Here is a 20532-nt window from a genome sequence, read left to right on the forward strand (position 1 = left end):
TAAATCCCCCCCACTCTCCCCCTCCTCCCTCTCAGGTCCACAGACAAAAGAAATTCCTCACCCCTGCCCCCAATTCTCTCTCTCTCAAGCACACACGTATTTTCTTTGTTGTTGCAGGTGGGATTGAAATCAGGGGGCAGGGCTGGGTGTGTGTTTCGGACCCCCCACCTGAACGCCTGTGGCTGTGTCGCGCGCTTGAAGTATGCGCACTACGCACGGTGCGTACTATAAGTACGAGAAGTGCGGAAGTGAGAGGCTTGTGAAATGGGACGGTCTAGCCATCGTCGCGCTGTTCAGGTTGCCTAGCAACCATGATACTAACCGCGAGAAACGTCCCATACAGCTTTGTGTGACAGAAATGAAGGAAACCAAACACCCTCTGGCTAAGAGGACGGCACAACACAGAAGAGCCACCTCGTCAGGCCAGGACTCTGCAGCCTATTCACACCTACAGGCCAGTGGACACTCTTTCAAGGATGAGGATGTAACATCCTGGACAGGGAGGAACGCTGGTTTGAGGGCGGAGTCAAGGAGGCCATTTACGTGAAAAAAGGGAAAGACCATCTCTGAATGGAGGAGGGGCCTAAGGGTACATCTGTCACCATCTTACAATGCTGTGATTGCAGCCATTCCCGTTATTGATCAATGAGCTTTGATCAGTGGTTGTTGATCAATGGTCATGTGAATTTGCATAATAATGATGACGCAACTGACCTCCCAGCCCATTGTTCCTTCAGTGGGCTGGTTTCAGTCACTGTGTAAATGTCCTGTTTATAAGATTGGAAATCTGCAGTCAGCTGAGACTGAAGACGTCACCTGGATGAGTGATGAAACGTTTCTCCCACAAAACGCTGCGTCCAGATGAACAGAATCAACTTTTGGAGAGTCACTTCCTCCTAGTTTCATGTTATCGATGCTCCTTTAACAGGACCCAATGTAAATAAAGTTTTTTATGATATCCACACAGGATAATTCAGTAGCAGATCAGACTTATTGCTTGTCATGTGATTTCTGCTGCAGAACAAAAACATTCCTGTCTCTGTCTGATGACTTTTCCGGGAGCTCGATGTGAAACACGATGAAGCTTTGAGGAGAAATGATGAGTCTATTTATAATAAAGCACTTTTCACAGAGGTGTGGTCACAAAGAGCTGTGCACCAGGATAAAATAAGTACATTAATACCAAAACAGCACAAACAGAAAATAAGACTCCACAGAGTCAGCTAAACGTAGTGTTGTGTTAGACTGTTGCACAGCCTTGGTGTCGCAGACGAAAAGCCCTTTTTCACTACAACGTCGTCACATTTTAGTACCTGCTCGGATGGCTATAAACCCCGGCCAAGCAGGTACTAAAACAGGACCTGGTATTAGTGTCATTGTACCACCCACTCAAGGTTTTGGCCACTGGGATGTGATTAGTGTTGCTTGAAGGGCCTCCAGGGGTAATAAACTGTCTTTAATGGAATGACAGAGAGGGTGTGAGGTTTAAGAGAAGAGGTCACTCAAACATCTCAAGTTTTTCTGCTTCCTTCCTCTTGTCAGTGCGAAATTAATATTTTATGTCACGTCATTAAATACTAAACTGTTGGTGGAGTGAGAGACTGAAGATCGACCGGGCTGCGTGAGCTGGCCCCAGAGCCATGATTCCACACAGATGGTTGCTGGCCTGGCGAACCTGGAGCTGTGAACGTAGACAGTGAGCAGCGGGAGCTGAGATAAATGATGTGGGCCCTGGCTATTTAGTGCTCCATATGTTAAATGAAGAGATCTGAAAGGAATCCTAAACCTGCAGAGGTTCTGCAGACATGTGACCAGTCACCACCTAACATTAACATGTGGGCCATTTTGGACATTTGATAATCCTGCTAAAAAAAACAACAACCTACTAAACATCATGTAAATTAAATAAACTAAGGCAACTATGATTAAACAAAAGAGTGTTTATACTCTGAGAGGAAGTAAAACACTTTCATTTTGCTCATTATGTGGAGAAACCGGGCAAAGAAGGCCTGAAGATGGACGTTGATCTGTGCCCTCCGAGTGTGTTTACTGATGCTGTGGAGCGTAACCCTGGCATTCTGTCTGTCTTATATCATTATGTTATCAACAAGCCCTCAAATTATATTGGAGAAGATATGAATGCCTACAAAAGTTTGAATGCTTGTCCGTATTTAGTTTAAGATAATAAACCTCTGTTACTGGACTCACCGGACAAGTGGGCCATGGTCACCGCTCAGGTATTTACCTGATTTTTACTCCAACATGTGGGCTTCATAGATAATTGGCAAACCTTCTGGAGGAAACCTGGTCTTGTTAGGAGAGACGGCATCCATCCCACTTTGGAGCAGCTCTCATTTCTAGAAATATGGACAAATTTATTAAACCCCCCAAAATATGACTATCCAGCGTTGGGAGCAGGAAGCAGAGTTGCAGTCTTACACGCCTCTCTGCAGTTTATGTTACCCCCCCCAAAACCCCATCTCCATAGAGACTGTGTCAGCTCCTAAACAGAAAAAAAACAAACTAAAAACCAGCAAAAAACGACTTAAACATAAACAATCACAAAGAAAGAACAATACAGTATCCACATCTGAACCAAAGAGTAAAACAGTGAAATGTGGATTATTAAATATTAGGTCTCTCTCCTGCAAATCTAATTATAAGCTAGTCTAAATAAATGAGTCTTAAGATGATGTTTAAAAGAAAAAATACAATCCAGCAAGGGTGTAGATTTGGTTGTGGCGTTGGTGGGGACGGAGAATTCAACCACCGAACCCTGCCCTGATTCTTTTTTTTTACTTTTTGTCTTTGCTTCTTTATTAAAAAAAAGGAGAAATATACTTCTCTACGTATGCTATTCTACCTGCTTTTAAAGCATTTAAAATTACAATTCATAGTTTTATGTCACGGCGGGGTGCGCCGATGTGAATGGAAACAGGACCCAAAAGCAGATGATGACGAGTAGTGTAAGTTTGAACAGAAAAGTGATCCTTTATTGGATGACGGCAGGAGTAAACCAGGAAATCCAAGTAAACTGACAAGACACTAAGAAACAAAATACTAAACGGTACTGAGACCAAAACCTAAACTATGACTGTGGTGGAAAATAACAAGCAAAGACCATAACTAAGACTAATAATACATAACAGACGAAAACCGTAACTAAGACTGAGGTCAAATAAACAGACGACCCGACAATGGCATGCAGAAAACAAAGGGCTTAAATACATACATACATACATACATGCATGAGGTGATCAGGGGAAGTGGAGACACATGGGGGAACAGCTGACTGACATAAACCTAATGACAGGACCAGGAGGAGGAAAGCTAAATACAATGAACAAAGAACACATGACACTGTCAGAATAAAACAGGAAATACTAAAACTAAACATGACAACACAACTTAACAGACCTAATACGTGATGAATAAATACAAAACCCCAAAACATAGAAAAACCAGGAACAATAACTGCCTAAACTAAAGGCAAAATAGGAAATAACACAAAAACTATTCACATAACAAAATGAGAACTCAGAGCGCTGGGTCAGAGACCCAGCCTGTGACAGTTTTATATGTGAATTATATAATGTTAAATTACTATTAAACAACTGACTAAGTATTTCAGGCTTTAGTTTACTGCAGCCATATTCCATATAAATCAGGTATCATACAAAAATAAAAATGGCTTCAAATACAGTCGTGACAATGAAAGAATATGACTTGAAGGACTTAACATCATTACTTCAGTTAGTACACCAACATCGCTGATACATCAGCACTAAGGGAACACTGAATGACCTGCTGGTTTTTGTCTCATCTAAGATTAGCACAGAGTAAAAGACCTCTCAGCAAAATTATGCAACATTTTAGGCACTGTTGCCCCGATCAGATCAGTGAGCTGGGATTTTCTATTCTCAACATGAACTACTGTTACAGCAACAGACATGGACCCACACAACAACTCAATGTCCACTATGTGAAGCAGCCAAACACATGCCTGCTCCTCTCGTTAACTGAGAAACTGCTGGCATATTTGTTTTACATCTATACTGTCCAGTGTCTCCTGGTGGACATACGGCAGCATTGTTTAATCTCATTTGAGTCATTGTTGACCTTAGCCCTGTTTTTAGTCTTCTGAGAGCACTGAAGCTTCTTTCAGCCTCAGTACCTGCGTTTTATCCTCAGATTAAAAGTATTATTATGTGCTTGCTTTGCCTCACCTTTGGCCCTGGCTCCTCCCCTCTGCCACCTGATAAAATAACACATGGATTCGTGCCATATAAAAAGTGAGACGTGTCAATTCAGATTCTTTGTCAAACATACACTAATGAATCAGTTTACATCAGCAGCCTAACAACTGTCATGATAATAAATACTAGTTAATCTACAGCACCGAATCATCAGTCACCTGCGACCTCGGCTCTTCACCTCTCAGCTACAACATGGCAGAGCTGCCTCTGTCACCTGATGAATAACAGTGAGACACTCCACATACATGCAGCCACACATGTGCTTCAAATACAGTCACGAACCACCAGGTCATCCTCCAGTTTCACCTGTGATCTTGTGTCACCATTACTCTCTATCACCTGACAAACAGGACAAACATGACAATAAGAATAAAACGTGGAGCTGCTTCAGTGTTTCTGTCACTTTGTGCAGATCCTGACTCGTCAGTAATGTTTGTAGGCTGAGTGCATTTTTAAAACAAGTTGTGCAAACTGCACTACAAGGTGGATATTTGCAAAATCATGACTACCTCATGATATATTGTCTCAAAAATGAACCCTATGAATATGTCAGTGCCATTAGGATGAAATTATTGTGTCACCAACATTTTGACGTTAGACATATAATTCTAACAGCCTCTGTAAACTAATATCCTGGCTGCTCGAGGCTGCTGTTTTCTCCGACAGCTTCAATCAAAATTAGAAACGCTGCTCTGAGACTGAGAGAACTAATAGTGCTGCTTGTTGTGCAGTTAGTTTCCAAAATACTTTTTTATATCCAGGCTCTTCCTTGTTGCTGCCGTCCTCCTCTCCTCCTCGCAGCGCAGGCTTGCCGCTGCTAAAACTAAACAGAGCTCCCTGAAAGGCTCAGCCAATCACATTGGCCATAATTGTCACACGAGGTAGGACTGCAGTAGAGAACTTAATTTAACTCTTTCTGCACCGCTGGGTGAATGAGACGCTGACAGATCGTTTTTTTGCCAAGACGGATGACGTATGACCAACTGGGCACCCCATCTTGCTACAGTGTTTGTTGTAATTGAATACATTGTGAATAAGACTGACCAAGCTAAACTGTACAGCACAGTGAGAAAAGCATTTCCCAGCCTCAAAAGACACAAGGTGAAAGCTTTTATACAGGCTGTTAGTGCGGATGCAGTTGACGAGTACAAAGTGATGACAAAGAAAGACTGTATTACTGTACCTAAAAAAAGCCACATGCATGTTGAGGGTCGTATAGCAGCAGGGCCATTTAAACAAGACATGGTCATGATATTTGAGCCAGACTTAAACCCCCAGTGGCCAGACGATCTTGAGTTTTTTGACACTTTGGTTAAAGTTAAGAAGGGTACTTTACCCGTCATAACACTAGGTGTCTCTAACCCAACTGACCGTGAAATTGTCATACCAGGCCGTACATTAGTTGGCTCGGTTCAGACTATTACAGCTGTTTTACCTGCTCAGGTGTTTGAAAAAGCCGCATCTGTAGCTACTGTTAACCAGACAAATACACAAGCCCAGTGTAGCGCTAGTGAAGAGTGGGACCCACCTGTAGATCTTAGCCACCTGGGTGAAGAGCATAGAGTATTAGCGAAACAGATGCTCAGAGAGGAATGCCAGTCTTTCTCTAAAACAGACAATGATATAGGCTGTATTGAAAAACTGAAAATGACCAGATGACCAAAGACTACGAACCAGTCAAACGCACATACCTGTCTGTGCCACGGCCGCTCTACCAAGAGATGAAAAGTTACCTGCATGATTTAATAGCACAAGGCTGGGTCAGGAAGTCAGACTCGTCATACTCCTCACCAGTTGTTTGTGTTAGAAAAAAAGATGGTACTTTAAGACTGTGCATAGACTACAGAGACCTGAATCGGAAAACCCATCCTGATCGCCAGCCCATCCCACGCGTCCAGGATATTATGGACAGTTTGGGTGGAAACTCCTGGTTTTCGCTTTTAGATCAGGGGAAAGCGTACCACCAGGGGTTCATGTCAGAAGAAAGTCGTCCACTCACTGCTTTTGTGACCCCCTGGGGATTATATGAGTGGATTCGCATCCCCTTTGGACTTATGAATGCCCCTGCAGCATTTCAGCGCTGTATGGAAGAGTGCCTGGATGGGCTGCGCGACAACATCTGCATCCCCTATCTGGATGACACATTAGTTTACAGCAAAACGTTCAAAGATCACTTGGAGGACGTGAGAAAAGAGCTCCAGAGATTGAGAGGCTTTGGTATAAAGCTTAAGCCAAGTAAGTGTGACATGTTTAAGTCTGAGGTGCGCTATTTGGGCAGAATAGTGTCTGCAGAGGGCAGTAAAGTGGATCCTGCAGACTTTGAAGCAGTCAAAGCACTCAAAGGTATAAAACCACAAAATGTTGGTCAGCTCAGAAAAATGTTAGGCCTTCTCTCCTACTACAGACAATACATAAAAGACTTCTCCAGAAAAGCAGGTTGTTTGTATGAACTGTTAAAAGCTGACAAAACCCCAGAGAACTCAGACACCACAAAAGGGCCAGCAAATGTAGCCTTGTGGGGCCGGCCGGGCAGGCACGGAGACCATGACACTGTTTGCTCCACCCACCAGTGCTGGGGTTCCCAGATTTCACACAGACGCCTCACACAAAGGGCTAGGCGCAGTGTTGTACCAGAGACAAGATGGTAAGCTGCGAGTTATTGCTTATGGCTCCCGTACTCTAACAGCGGCTGAAAAAAAACTACCACTTCCATGCAGGAAAACTAGAATTTTTAGCATTGAAGTGGGCTATCACTGACAAATTCAGAGACTATTTGTACTATGCCCCAACATTTACTGTCTACAGCGATAACAACCCGCTAACGTACATTCTGTCAACAGCCAAACTGAATGCCACCACATCAAGATGGGTCGCTGAGCTCGCTGATTTTCACTTCACCATTAAGTACAAACCAGGGAAGGAAAACAGTGATGCAGATGCTTTATCAAGAATGCCACTTGATGTCGAAACCTTGATGAGAGACTGCTCGGAGGAAGTGCCACCGGACACTATTGCAGCTGCTATCCAGGCCATTGAGGTACAGAAAGACACACCTGCCGCATGGACACTCTCAGCTGCAGCAATGTCAGTCACAGCAGACGGTGAGCCAGCAGAAGCAACATTCACACCCATACCAAAAGAACAGCTTAATGAAGTGCAAAAGTCTGATCCTGTTATAAGCCCTGTATTACAGTGTAAACAGACAGATTCAAAACCACTGCCCAAAGAGCTAAGAACATTTGACCCTAAGACAAAATGTTTGTTCAGAGAGTGGGGCAAGTTAAGACTAGATAACAATGACATCTTGTACAGACTCACTTCTGCCCGGAAACAGCTAGTCCTGCCAGATCAGTTCAAAAAGACTGTACTTGAAGAGCTGCACAATAATATGGGCCATCAAGGTGTTGATCGCACAGTGTCTTTGATACGTGAACGCTTCTTTTGGCCACACATGCAGGCAGACATTGAGCATTATGTGACCAACGTTTGTTCCTGTGTAAAGCAGAAAAAGCCCAGCCATGAAACAAGAGCTCCTTTAACAAACATCGTAACTACGCAGCCCTTTGAGCTGGTGTGTATAGACTTTCTCCATCTTGAAAAATGCAAAGGCGGTTATGAATATATTCTAGTGATAACTGACCACTTCACACGTTTTGCCCAAGCCTATGCCACCACCTCAAAGTCAGGCCGGTTCTAGGACAACACCCTATCACCCAATGGGGAATGGTCAAGTTGAACGTATGAACAGGACATTGTTGCAAATGCTTAGAACGCTAACCGAAACACAAAAGTCAAACTGGAAGGAATCTATCAATAAGCTAATGTATGCATATAATTGCACACATTGTGAAGTCACTGGCTACTCCCCATTTTACCTACTGTTTGGACGGTCACCAAGGCTACCAGTAGATATGCTCTTTGGACTGTACTCAGAAACAGATTTTAGTGACCACAGAGACTATGTTGAAAAATGGAGAAAGGGCATGGAACAAGCATACTCTATAGCAAATGAGAATGCAAAGAAAGCTGCTGAAAAGGGCAAAAGACACTACGACACAAAAGTAAGGAGTTCTGTGTTACAACCTGGCGAGAGAGTTCTGGTCAAAAACCTGACACCTAGAGGAGGCCCAGGGAAACTGAGAGACTATTGGGAGGACACTGTTCACACAGTAGCCAGACAAATGGGGCCTGACCTCCCTATCTATGAGGTAAGACCGGAGAGAGGCAGAGGGCGCTCTAGAGTGCTTCACAGAAACTTGCTTATGTCATGTGACCACTTACCTTTTGAAAAAGTGCCTGAAAAAGATAATCGTACAAGACATGAACAGAAAAAGACTGATAAACCTGTCGCTGTTGTGCCAGACTCTGATGATGAGGGCAGTTTTGATGAATACCGCTGTCATTACGCACCACCTCAACCTGTGTCCCAGCCATCAGAACAAGAACTTCTCACAGCAACGTCTCAGCTCGCAGCTTCAGTCCCTGCTCTTGCACCAACACCAGAGCTTCTTGCTGGAGACCATCTGGAGGCGCCTGACCCAGCTGTCGTGGAGACAACTGGTGAGGAGGCAGAGCCCACTGCAGGTGACATACCTGCCCCTCCTCCACCTGTTGTACTCGAGAGACTTGAGGAGGAGACACCTCAGCGGCCACAGCGAGAGAGACACCCGCCAAGACGGATGACGTATGACCAACTGGGCACCCCATCTTGCTACAGTGTTCAGCCAGCACCGCAACTGCTTCCTGTGTACCCGGGCCTGGTTCCATGGTTTCCAGCTGTGCAGTCATACTGCACCCAGCCCATTGGTTTGTATGGACTCCAGCAAATGTAAGTTGACACTTTTTCACTGATGACTTGAGAACTGTACTTACAGACTGTCATCAAGAAAAAGACATGAACTTTTTCCCATCTGTGGATTATAACCATAGACAATAGACTTTGTGAAGACTCACACATGGACTGGTTATAGACTTTGTCTTCAGTCACCAGTGATGGACTGTGGTGAAACAGGTGTTAAACCCACAGAATTGAGGACATTGGTTCACCGTACTGTTGATGTTGTTAGATTATAATATTATTTTATGCCATGTTAGACCCCTAATTAAAGATTGTGAATTATTATGTAGTTTTAGTTTGCATTATTCTCCTGAATTAGAAGAAGCTGATAACTATTACATTAGTTAAACTGATTTGCATTACATTAGACTGCTGATTTATTGTGGATGAATGATATTGTTTTATGATGTTATAAGAAATACTGTTTGCAGAAAGTCATCGCCTTATTTGTCTGATTAGAAGAGAACGGAACATGCTGGAGTTTTCTGCCCCATCTCAGCAGGAGCAGATAAACGGGGAGCCAAGGTCGTAGCTTAGGCGCTGTGTGAGAGAAAGCATGTGAATGTTTAGGCTTTTATGATAAGGTGGAGACACCAGAGGCTATAAGAGTTTGATCAATGCTCCACCATTTTGAGATCTGATGCTGTCTGCATACATTGTCCATCTCCCACGCGTGTGATCATTAAAATCATCGTTTGACTCAACCCTGCCAGACCAGTGTTGTTATTGTGGTTTTTTCTCTTGTCTCCATCCCCAATTTTGAACTCGTAACAATGTCCTGACTACAAGAGAATATAGACTGAAAAGCATCTTGTTGGTATGATGTCGGGACGACATTTATTTGAGTGGGGGAGAGTGTGACAGGTTGAAGGACTATTTTTTTTGCCTGTCCCATTTGGTTCTTTAGCCGTCAGAATTGTTGTCTGAAGACCAACAAGGAGACCCAATGGATTTACTTTGCCAAATGGATCATCGTGGCATTGCCGTATTGGTCCATTTGATCGACCTTTGTTTTTATTATTTATTAAATTTTATTTTCAGATGTTACAGACGGGACAGACATGAGTGAGGGATAGGAAAGGGAGAGAGAAAGAGGAAGGAAAAGAAAAACAGAAGGGGAGAGGGACAGTGAGAAAGGGGGGGGAGAAAAAAAATCTCCTGGATCAGCTGTTGAGAGAAGAAGAGAAAACAAGCAAAAAACAAAACAAAACAAAAAAACAAACAAAGCAACATACTAAACACAACACCATCGCATCAATCTAGCTAAGTGTAAACAGCAGTAAATACTAAATATTCAATGTTGTTGTGCAGCACGCAGGACAGACAGCGCACAATGTGCTTTGAAGAAGCAGCCAAGAAAGGTGTAATTTAAGTCTACGAACAGTGAACATCCGTGTGCACACCTGTGTGGATCAGCGTGCTTGTATTCAAATGGTTTCCACATGTAATGGTCTGCAAGGGGATGTAGCGAGCCATAGCCCCGTCCCCCAGGGCATGAAGCAGGCCTGTGCTTCAAGGTTTCTGGTAGTTAGAATGACTCGGGGGTGTTGATTCATTTAAACTAACATAATCATCCTGCTGCAAGCAGGTTTCTGTAAGGCAGAGTAAATCGATTTGTTGATCATTATCATTGATTATTAAGTCACGTACTAACAGAGACTTGGAAGAGAGAGACCTAATGGTATTGTTTTACTCTTTGGTGCTGTTGAGGACGCTGTATTGTTCTTTCTTTGTGATTTTTGTGTTGTGTTTGGTTTGTTAAGTTTTGGTTTGTTTTTTGTCTTTTGTCTTTTGCAGACACACTCTCTAAGGGGTCTAGCGTTCTGTGGGGGGATACCAGTAGGAGAGAAACAACTTGGGGTCCTGGACCCAACTCTGGATAGTCACGTTTTGGGGGGTTTATTAAATCTTAATTATCTATGAAGCCCACATAATTTTTTTTTGAAAGAAATTATTTATTTAAGCTGGTAAACAGGGCATTAAAATAATCTGAATGCAAAGAAGAGAAGAAATGTTAGACATGTTCCTTAAATGGAATAAATAAGAATGAGACAAAGATTTTACATGAGAGTCGAAGCCCAGAGAAGAATCAATTGTTACACCAACATTTAGTAGTTAAACAAAAAGAAGCAAGGAGCTGACTGATGTTGGATTTAGTTTACAAGGGCTATAATTATGGTCTCAGTCCTTCTGGCAGTTAAAACAAGGTAACTGCTAGAGAGCCAATCAGTAACCTGAGTTAAGGAGTGAACTAGGGTGGACAGCCTATCCAGCTCATGAGGCTTAAAAAACATGTACAGCTGAATGTCATCAGCATAGAAATAATGAAAAATGTTATTAAAAGATTGAATGATGCCACCTCCTAGGACTTGCTGTCCACATATGTGGACATCACATTTTGGGTTATTTAGACCAAAATACTCAATTTTGCTCTACATGGGCCTGATATCCACTTACGAGGACATTATACTGCTACTGTTCTATCAAAATTTTAAATGAATATCCTCATTTGTGGCTCTCATTTTTCTTAAAAACAAAAATAAGGTAAAAAAAATCCGGTAATTCTTTTTTTTTTACATTCACCGGGCCCCAATATGCCCAAATATCAAAGAGAAATTAAAAATGCATGTTGTGGAAGAGTTCGGGTCTTAGGAGGTTAAAGGAAGCAGAAAGCAGAAAGAAAATAATGGACTCAGAACTGAACCTTGTGGAACCCTACAGGTTAGAGATGCAGTGTGAGAGGTCCCACCAGTAGAAACAAACCCAGTCTAACAGGAGACACCAGGCAAACCTTTTAGCCCATTATGTAAGTTTTCTTGGTCAATCACACAAAATTCATTTTACTCATTACTGTAGTTAAGTCATTGAGTGCAATTCGAGCAAAGGGAATAAATGACTCACACTACTGAGGACCATCTTTCATGTCAATCGCCTTTTTTCTCAGAATGGTTGAGAAATGTGTTACAGTTATTATCAGAAAGGAACAGCAGGAGGAGTTCAGTGCTCTAAAAAGTTGATCTTACATAGGTGACTACATCAACGAGTAACTGTAGGAGAGGAAAGGTAAAAAGGTAAGTTGAGAACAATCCCTCAACTTCCCCAGAGATAATGGAGAGAGACTCCTGCATCACTCAGGCATTTGTGTCTGTCAGATTTACTGATTTAAACCAAATCCAAACATAAATATAACAAGTCTTAATATTTGTTTTGTCCATAAAGTTTTAATTGGACATTTCTGTCATATAAGGCATGAAGCTATTTGATTAAGAGTTTATTACAAAATAATTGAAAAATGTTCATCTGTGTAGTTTTCTGTCGTCATATTTCTAAAGGCATGTCTTCAGTTGTATTGTAACATACTGTATTTAAAAACAACTCAAAACCTCATCAGAAAAACTTTAAAAAGTTTGAAAACTTGAAACAAAGGTAAAAAAAAGGTAAAAAACAGTGAATAAGATTCTGATTAAATTCAGCTACAGCTGATTCTGGGCAGCACTGCTGTTTGCAGTACTCACTGGTATTTATCACAGTATATTTATCCAGTACACTCAGTGTATACTTGAGTGGAGATCTCCTGTCGAATTGACTCAGCCATCTCCAGCAGGTCGGACACTTCAGCAGCTTTCTGGTTTCTTCTGTGAAGCAGCTGCTGGATCTTCTGCTCCATGTCTGCAGAAACACAAAGAAACTCATTTGAATTCATATCTATCTATCTATCTATCTATCTATCTATCTATCTATCTATCTATCTGTGTATGTATCAGGGTGTGGCAACCCTGGGCACGCATGGTGATTTTTCGTTTTTATGGGCCGATGATTTTTTTTTCTTTTTTTTGTAACGGTATAAACAATGAAAGGTGGTGGCCGATGTGTAAAAATAAGTCTAAATGTTTGGTGGTGGCTATCGTGGAGCTGCCACAGAGGCCAGCAGGTGGATGAGGGAAAGGTGAGACAGGAGGAGGAGGAGAGACCCGAGGCGGCCGCCGGTCCGAGTGTCAGGTGAACTGAACTTCAGAAGTTATGACCTGCAGTCTATCTGGGTCAGATATAAACCAAGTTTAGGTGGAGTTTATTTTTGTTGTGCTGACTTTTTACAGTCAGTTGCAATAACTCGTACTGCGTACTAGCTAGCATGACGGAGTTTCTATACAGCTGGGTGGGTGCTGTGATGTTACTGATAGTGAACTTTATTTTGTTCAAAAGGTTAGTTAGTAGAGTTGCCAACCGTCCCGTAAAAAGGCGGTCCCGTATTCAGAGAAAATATTACGCGTTTGTATTAAGGTGAAATGGAACAGTTTGTCCCGGACTTCAGCTAGAATGGAAAAAGAGACAAAGCTGGAGTTATTCTTCTTCTCTCATTCTCTCCTCTCCCTCTCCTGTTGCTAATTCAATCATGAAACTGATTAATGATCAGCTGATCAGCTTTTTTCTCTCGTTTGTTTATCTCCCACTTTGCGCCAGAAAGAGGACACCAGTGGATGTCGCGCTAAACATCAGCAGCACGTTTGAGCTTGATCAGCTGTTGTTAGAATGTATTTAATAATATCAGCTTGAGGTTCCAGGTGCAGACACAGACGAAGAGACAGTGCCTTTATTTGGGCTGATTAACGTGGCAAACAACAGAAAGCACTGAGACAAAACTAAACTAGAAGCTGAACTGGGAAAACTAAGAACTGACACTTAACTCAGACAGCAGGGAAGGCTAAGACAGGGTGACAATGATGCACATGACGGAGGCAACTGTGAACAGGTCTCTGTGCTGGAACAACAAGGAACTATGAAACGTATATACGTAAGTAACATGGACATGACCAGCACAGAGTCCTGAAACCTGGCGTAACATGGGGGAAGTTGAACAGACGACGCGGCGATGAACAAAGCAAGACTGAGGACTTAAATACACACATGAGGTGATCAGGAGAAGTGGAGACACATGAGAACACAGCTGACTAGAAGGAAACATAATGACAATACAGGGGAGAGTAACACTAACTACAATGAACAAAGAACACCATACTCTTTCAAAATAAAACAGGAAACACAGAGACATAGACATGGAGATAGAACATGAATTTAACCTAACCAGAGACATGAAACATGACAGGTAGACACACGGACCAGGGAGAGATGACAAAAGGGACTAAGAAACCAAGGACTAAACTGCAAACTAGAAAACAACTAGATGCGTTAAACTACACATGTGGATACAAAAATATGCATTAGAACTTAAACCCTGGGCCTCATGGCCTAGTACCATGACACAGCTGATGTTTGCTGGAGCCACAGCTGTAAAGCTGCTGGTCATGATGTCGGTTTGGATATGTGGTGAGAGGGAAACATGAAGATGAAACCAGGAGATGTCCTTACTGAATCATCAGAGCTGTGATGGAGAAACAGGTTTACCTTTTAGGTGACATGAATGAGTTGAAGTTATGAACTGTTTCTGAGAGACAAATAACACCAGGATGCTTTTCTAAGCAGCTGACAGCTGGTAACTGTGCAGGGACGGGTCTAGTAAAGTGTTGCCAGGGGGCAGGTAGGGCATTAACAGTCTCTCACAGAACAGACTGTGAGAGACTGTTCCAGGGAAAGTAATACAAAAAACACGAGACTAGACAAGGACATAAGAGCTAAGCAGGGAAGATAAGAGAGAGAGGAGAGGAGAAAAGTGCGACCGCCTTCGCCAAGAGCCAAACGAGAAACCATAGTCTTTTGCATGTTTCTTTAACACCGTTGTGTCTGCACTGTCTTGTGCCTGTATCCTTCTGTCTGGTGTTGCACTGTCTTTGTTTTTTTTTTCAATTTTTTACATTTAAATAATATCACTGTCTTCCTATTTTCATCTTCATATTATTAACCGCCTTCGTCCCTCACTCACTCCAAACAGTACCGCCATATTTGTCAATGCTCTTGTCACATCTCTTTTAGATTACTGTAATTCTCTTCTCTGTGGTCTACCTCATAAATCCCTCCATGAATTGCACTTAGTTCAAAATTACAGCTGCTCGTATTGTATCCAGAAATAGATGCACTGAACATATAACAGCTGTTTTTAAACAGCTCCATTGGTTTCCAGTTCACCTCTGTGCCAATTTCAAGATCCTGCTTCATACTTTCAAAGTGCTTCATAACCTCGCTCCTCCATATTTATCTGATCTTGTCCTTCAATAGGGCTTTGGAGCAATCTCTTTGCATCCAGACGCAACCTGTCTCTATACCGTCCTTTTTCTCTTGAGCTGTTTTTAAAGCATGGTTGGTAGCAATCGTCCTTCCAACACAGTTTGTTTTGATACGTGCCCTTCAAATGTGGCGCCGTGCACCCACAATACATTGTGCCGTTACATCAGTTCCAAAGCCCTATACTCACCCCCTCGTACACTCGGCTCTTTTTCAGCTTCCCTTCTGTCTGTTCCACCTTGCCCGCCTGATGGGACTCAGAGCCTTTGGTAGACTATGGATGTACTTCCACCAGATCTCCAGACCACAAACTGTTTCTTCACTTTTAAATTGTATTTTAAAACCATCTATTCAGAACTGCATTCCCTTCATTATGACTCTGTCTTAGTGCATTTTTACCATTCTTAGCTTTTATACTTTCATGCTTGTTTTTTTTCTCATTTAACTTGTGTTTTTATTTAGTTTTACTATATTTTAATATGTTGTATTGTTGTTACTGTTATTGTACTATTGTAAGGTGACCTAGAGGGCCTTAAAGGCACCTAGAAATAAAATGTATCATTATTATTATTAGCATTACTCTTAATAATTTTTGCACATTGCACCTTATGTAGTCTTGCGCTTATTGTCTGTTATATGTAGCACCATATGGAGGAATTCGTTTCACTGTGTACTGTACCACAGCACAAAGTTGGAATGACAATAAAGCCACTTGATTTAGTTTGAGATTTAGTGGGTGTTAACCATCGGGTGCTTAGTTTATGTAAAATTGTAGTTTGTTGTTTTGGTTAAATTAGCTTAAATTATGTGTGTGTTGTATATGAGTAGACTTGTATACAGTTAAACATGTATGGATTATATAATATCGAAGTCTGAATACTGATTTGTAAATACTGGAATTTGAAATGAGGGGGTAGGTACAGAAAAGGTGCAAACTTTATCCTACTCATTTTCTAGCATACACATTGTGTAGACATAGAGATAATCACGAAACTTGATGTTAAGGTTTTTCTTTTTTCTTGTTATTTCAGTTATATTTACGAAATAAACATTATTGTATTTATGCATCTATATATAGAAGTGGGAGTGGAGATACATGACCGGAAACATACAATAGTTAAACACAGAAGCAAAGCTGTGATGGGGACAGGGATTTTACTTTGTCCAGTGACGACAGAAATGACATTTCAGTGCCTCAGAGTTTATCTGAAGGTCACACCTATCACGCCTCAAACACACCAGCAGGTCAGCGCTCTGACCTTGTATCTGCTGGAGTTTGTCCTCCACTTGTCTCTTCATGTCCTCAGCTTCCATCATGATGTTCTTCAGTCGACCAGCAGCTTGACCCTTGACCTCCTGATTCTGTTGATTTTGCTTTAAAACCTCAAACTGCTTAGTGACATCACTGAGCTCCTGTTGGGCAGAAACAGTGTTCTGATTTTCATCTGAGACTTGAAACTAAAAACAGAGACTCAAAGTTGTGTGCAAAGTTTTACATAGATTTTTCTTATCTTAAAGCCTCAAACACATATAAATGTGTCTGTTGGTGTTTTTACCGTCTCTGCATCAGTGGTCATGTTTAAAGCACTCTCTGCCACCTCTCTGGCTTCTCTCGCTGTCTCTCTGTTCTCTTCAGTTTTGTCCTTCATAGCTTCAATCTCTTTCTGCAGGTCTTTGGTCTGAATCATGAGCCTCGCCTCGATGTTGTCCAGTGTGTCTTCAGCCTGAAACAGAAAACAAACACGAGCACATCAGCATCAGGCTGAACAAACGTCTCAGAGGTCATATGTGAAATATTTTGGATGTTTTACATCTTGGATCCTGTCTTTGGTCTCATCTTTGTTTCTGCTCGCTCTCTCTAAGAGGTTGTTAGCTTTGGCCTGAGCTTTGTCTGCTTCATAAATATCCTGAATGATCTTCTTCACATCAGTGTTCTCCATCTGCTCCCTAAATACAATAAACAAAGACGATTAAGGTTCAGAACACGAAGAGGACAAATATGTGTTCCACCTATAAATCACTAATCAGAAGGACAGGAAGTAAAAACATCAGAGAGCAGTGACACTCAGACTCAGAAAGCTGATTCTGCTCCTGCTGCCGAACATCCGAAGGACCAGTTCAGCACTGAAAGCATCTCACTATGCCTGAGAAAAACATCTAAAACATATGAAGAAAAATAATGTTTCATGCAGTCACAGATCAGCTGTGGATGTGTCCAAAACTCCTCAGTGTTCGTCTGAAAGACTAAAAATGAAAAATGGCCTCTGATACTGTCTGAGGTCATCTTCACAGTCACGGTATTATATTGTTCATGACATCATGAAGCTCCTGTTGGACAGCGTTGTAGTGAGAAGTTGTGTCCTTACCTTTTCCATTTTGAAATGTTATAGAGTCTTTCATTGATGACAAAAATGGGGGAAACACAAATGAGACAGAGCAAATGATCTAAAATCAAAAGAGTAAACATGGACGTATCTGTGGTAAAGTCTTAACTAGGGATGGGTACCAGTATCCGGTGCCATTATGGCACTGACATAAACGGTAGTAACCAGGCCGAAAAGCAGCGCACATTTCGGTGCTTGGTTTCGGTGCTTTTTTTTTTCTTGAGATGTCATACACTTTGGATTCTAGCCAATCATTTTACCTTTCCGAGGATAGTAGGCGGGTCCAGGTACTTACAGTCTTTTATTGCAGAGCTACAGATTAAAAATGCCCAAGGCGAAGCAGTCAAAAGTCTGGCTGTACTTCACAGCAAAAGATGCAAACTCAACAGTCTGCAACAAGTGCTTTAAGGTGATACTGTGATACTGTGCAAAGGAGGTAACACCTCAAATCTGATGAAACACCTGGCGACGTATAGCATTTTTTTAAAAGCTGAGAAATGCACCGTATTTGATAGCTTGCTGTGAGACCTCACACCGAGCACAACTACTGTGGGTGGGTTGCCTGTTATCTGACCCGGAGTTAGCAACATCCCCCAAGCACCTGAAGAGGAGAGTCCTGCCCCCTAGCCCTGCCAGTGTAGCAGAAATGATGAGGATGATGATGGCAGCAGCAGCCGTTCTTCTCTGCGTGAGTAGCTTAATGTTGTTCGTGTGTAATTTACGTTGAGTAGGCTAACCACGTTATTACATTAATGCACGTAAGGTGAACTAGCAAACACCGTCATAGTTACATGCGGCTGTCTTCTTGTTTGATAGAGTGATACCATATATGCCCTATAGCTGCAAAAAAGGCTAACCTGGTAATCATTTTGCAGAAAAAAAGAGACTGCTAAAAATAATAACATAAGAGATTTTTGGACAAAGTTTGTGTTCTCCATTCTTTAAGCACCGGTTCGAGCACCGTTTAAGCACCGGCACCGTTTCAAAAGTACTGGTTTGGCACCGGTATCGGATAAAACCTAAACGATACCCATCCATGGGGGTGGAAAAAAAAAAAAAAAAAAAAAAAAAAAAAAACATGGGGATGACTCCCTGCTGGAGCCTCTGCTGGATGTCAGCGGGACTGCAGCTGATGGTGGTTTTAGGGCAGGGGTGGGCAACTCCAGGCCTCAAGGGCTGGTGTCCTGGAGGTTTTAGATAGCACCCGGGGTCAGCACACCTGAATCACATGATTAGTTTATTACCAGGCCTCTGGAGAACTTCAAGACATGTTGAGGAGGTTGTTAGCTCTTAGAAACATATAATCATATATGCTGAGAGGTATATAATCGATTGCATAATGATATAATGCCTGATCCTCAGTAGTCTGCAAAGACTCTATGTGCGTTCCAGAATGCTCTGGCATACCACACGTCCTAAGGTCATGATAGAGGTCTTACCTTCTCTTTCTGATATATAGTATAGGAGGACACCTACTTTATCTGTTTGAGTATAAGAGCCCTTTGTTTAGGCGGACCGCATGCCTGGTTGATATGTTATATGTTAATGAGACTATGCATTTTCATGTAACCACAATAAAGAGCAGACTACAGAGGGGCTGACATATAGTGACTGGCGTTTGAGCGGCAGGAACAGCGCTCGTCCCGGTCACCTCCCTCATGCACGAGATCACACAAATAGCTCTGGTGTCTGGTGTGTTGTTTTTGCCATTGTAGTGGATTGTCTCGGTTGTTGCAGCAATAGGTTTGTGCCTAGTTAAAGCTATCAGAGGTCATTTAGCCATTTAAATCAGCTGACATTTCTAAAACCTGCAGGACACTGGCCATTGAGGCCTGGAGCACCCCCACCTCTGTTTTAGGCTAAAGGTTGCATTTCATTTCTAGTTTCTAGTTTAAAGTTTTTGGTTTGAATTAAGCTTTTATGTCATTTTTATGCTCTCAGCACTGACTTGAGTTCCAAAGCTTCCTGCTGCAGGTCCATGGCTGCCTTGGCTTGCTTGTCCAGGTTCTTTAAGTCCTCCAGGAATCTGGTGGCATTTTTCAGCAAATTATTGACGTTGCTGATCATGGACTGGATGTTAGCAGGTGACTGTGGGAGCTCGATTCTCAAAACTGCTTGTGCCATTTTCTCAGTGTCCTTTGGAGGAACCATGTCATCTGTCAGGGAGGAAATGTGAAGAGCAATGAAAAGGTTTCCTGCAGAGAAACATTACATACTCACATACAGCAGCATCACAACAGCACCAACGTTCTCTGTAAAGCCACGCTCTCTCTCTCTGACTTCAAAGGATCCATCCTGTACTTTGCTACCATCTGGTGGGTACTGCCTCAAAGTGGACATGAAACACTACATGTATAAAGCCTAATTTACACCATTCACAGAGAGTTGGGGAATGGCTGCAATCACAGCATTGTAAGATGGCGACAGATGTACCCTTAGGCCCCTCCTCAATTCAGAGATGGTCTTTCCCTTTTCACGTAAATGGCCTCCTTGACTCCGCCCTCAAACCAGCGTTCCTCCCTGTCCAGGATGTGTACATCTTCATCCTTGAAAGAGTGTCCACTGGCCTGTAGGTGTAAATAGACTGCAGAGTCCTGGCCTGACGAGGTAGCTCTTCTGTGTTTTGCCATCCGCTTCGCCAAAGGTTGTTTGGTTTCCCCGATGTATAAATCCTGGCAATCCTCCTGGCACTTAACAGCGTACACTATGTTACTCTGTTTGTGTCGGGGGACCCGATCTTTGGGGTGGACCAATTTTTAAAAGCCAAAGAGACGCAGTGTTTAGAAAAAATGCGTCTCAGCTGCTCCGATACTCCTGTCACCTACGGGATCACTACTACAGGTTTTCACTTAGACAGCAGTTGTCCTTCTCTCCTGGA

The 20532-nt window shown here is 42.4% G+C and overlaps 1 protein-coding gene across 1 annotated transcript in view; it reads right to left on the reverse strand.

Annotated features, from left to right (window-relative positions):
* Window positions 1-12628: 12628 nt before the first annotated feature.
* The window catches only part of lamb4 (laminin, beta 4), a 65451-nt gene continuing 57547 nt past the window's right edge, over window positions 12629-20532 (reverse strand). The window contains exons 30-34 of the mRNA XM_085358889.1: window positions 19603-19810; window positions 17082-17217; window positions 16827-16994; window positions 16530-16683; window positions 12629-12762 (exon numbers count right to left, since the gene is read on the reverse strand). Coding sequence (XP_085215015.1) covers window positions 12629-12762; window positions 16530-16683; window positions 16827-16994; window positions 17082-17217; window positions 19603-19810 — 800 coding nt within the window. The remainder of the gene's footprint in view (window positions 12763-16529; window positions 16684-16826; window positions 16995-17081; window positions 17218-19602; window positions 19811-20532) is intronic.

The sequence above is a fragment of the Diplotaxodon limnothrissa genome, linkage group LG7 (assembly GCF_057381915.1).
Source record: "Diplotaxodon limnothrissa isolate DT_005_m linkage group LG7, D_limnothrissa_male_GT1.1, whole genome shotgun sequence".
Classification (NCBI taxonomy): domain Eukaryota; kingdom Metazoa; phylum Chordata; class Actinopteri; order Cichliformes; family Cichlidae; genus Diplotaxodon; species Diplotaxodon limnothrissa.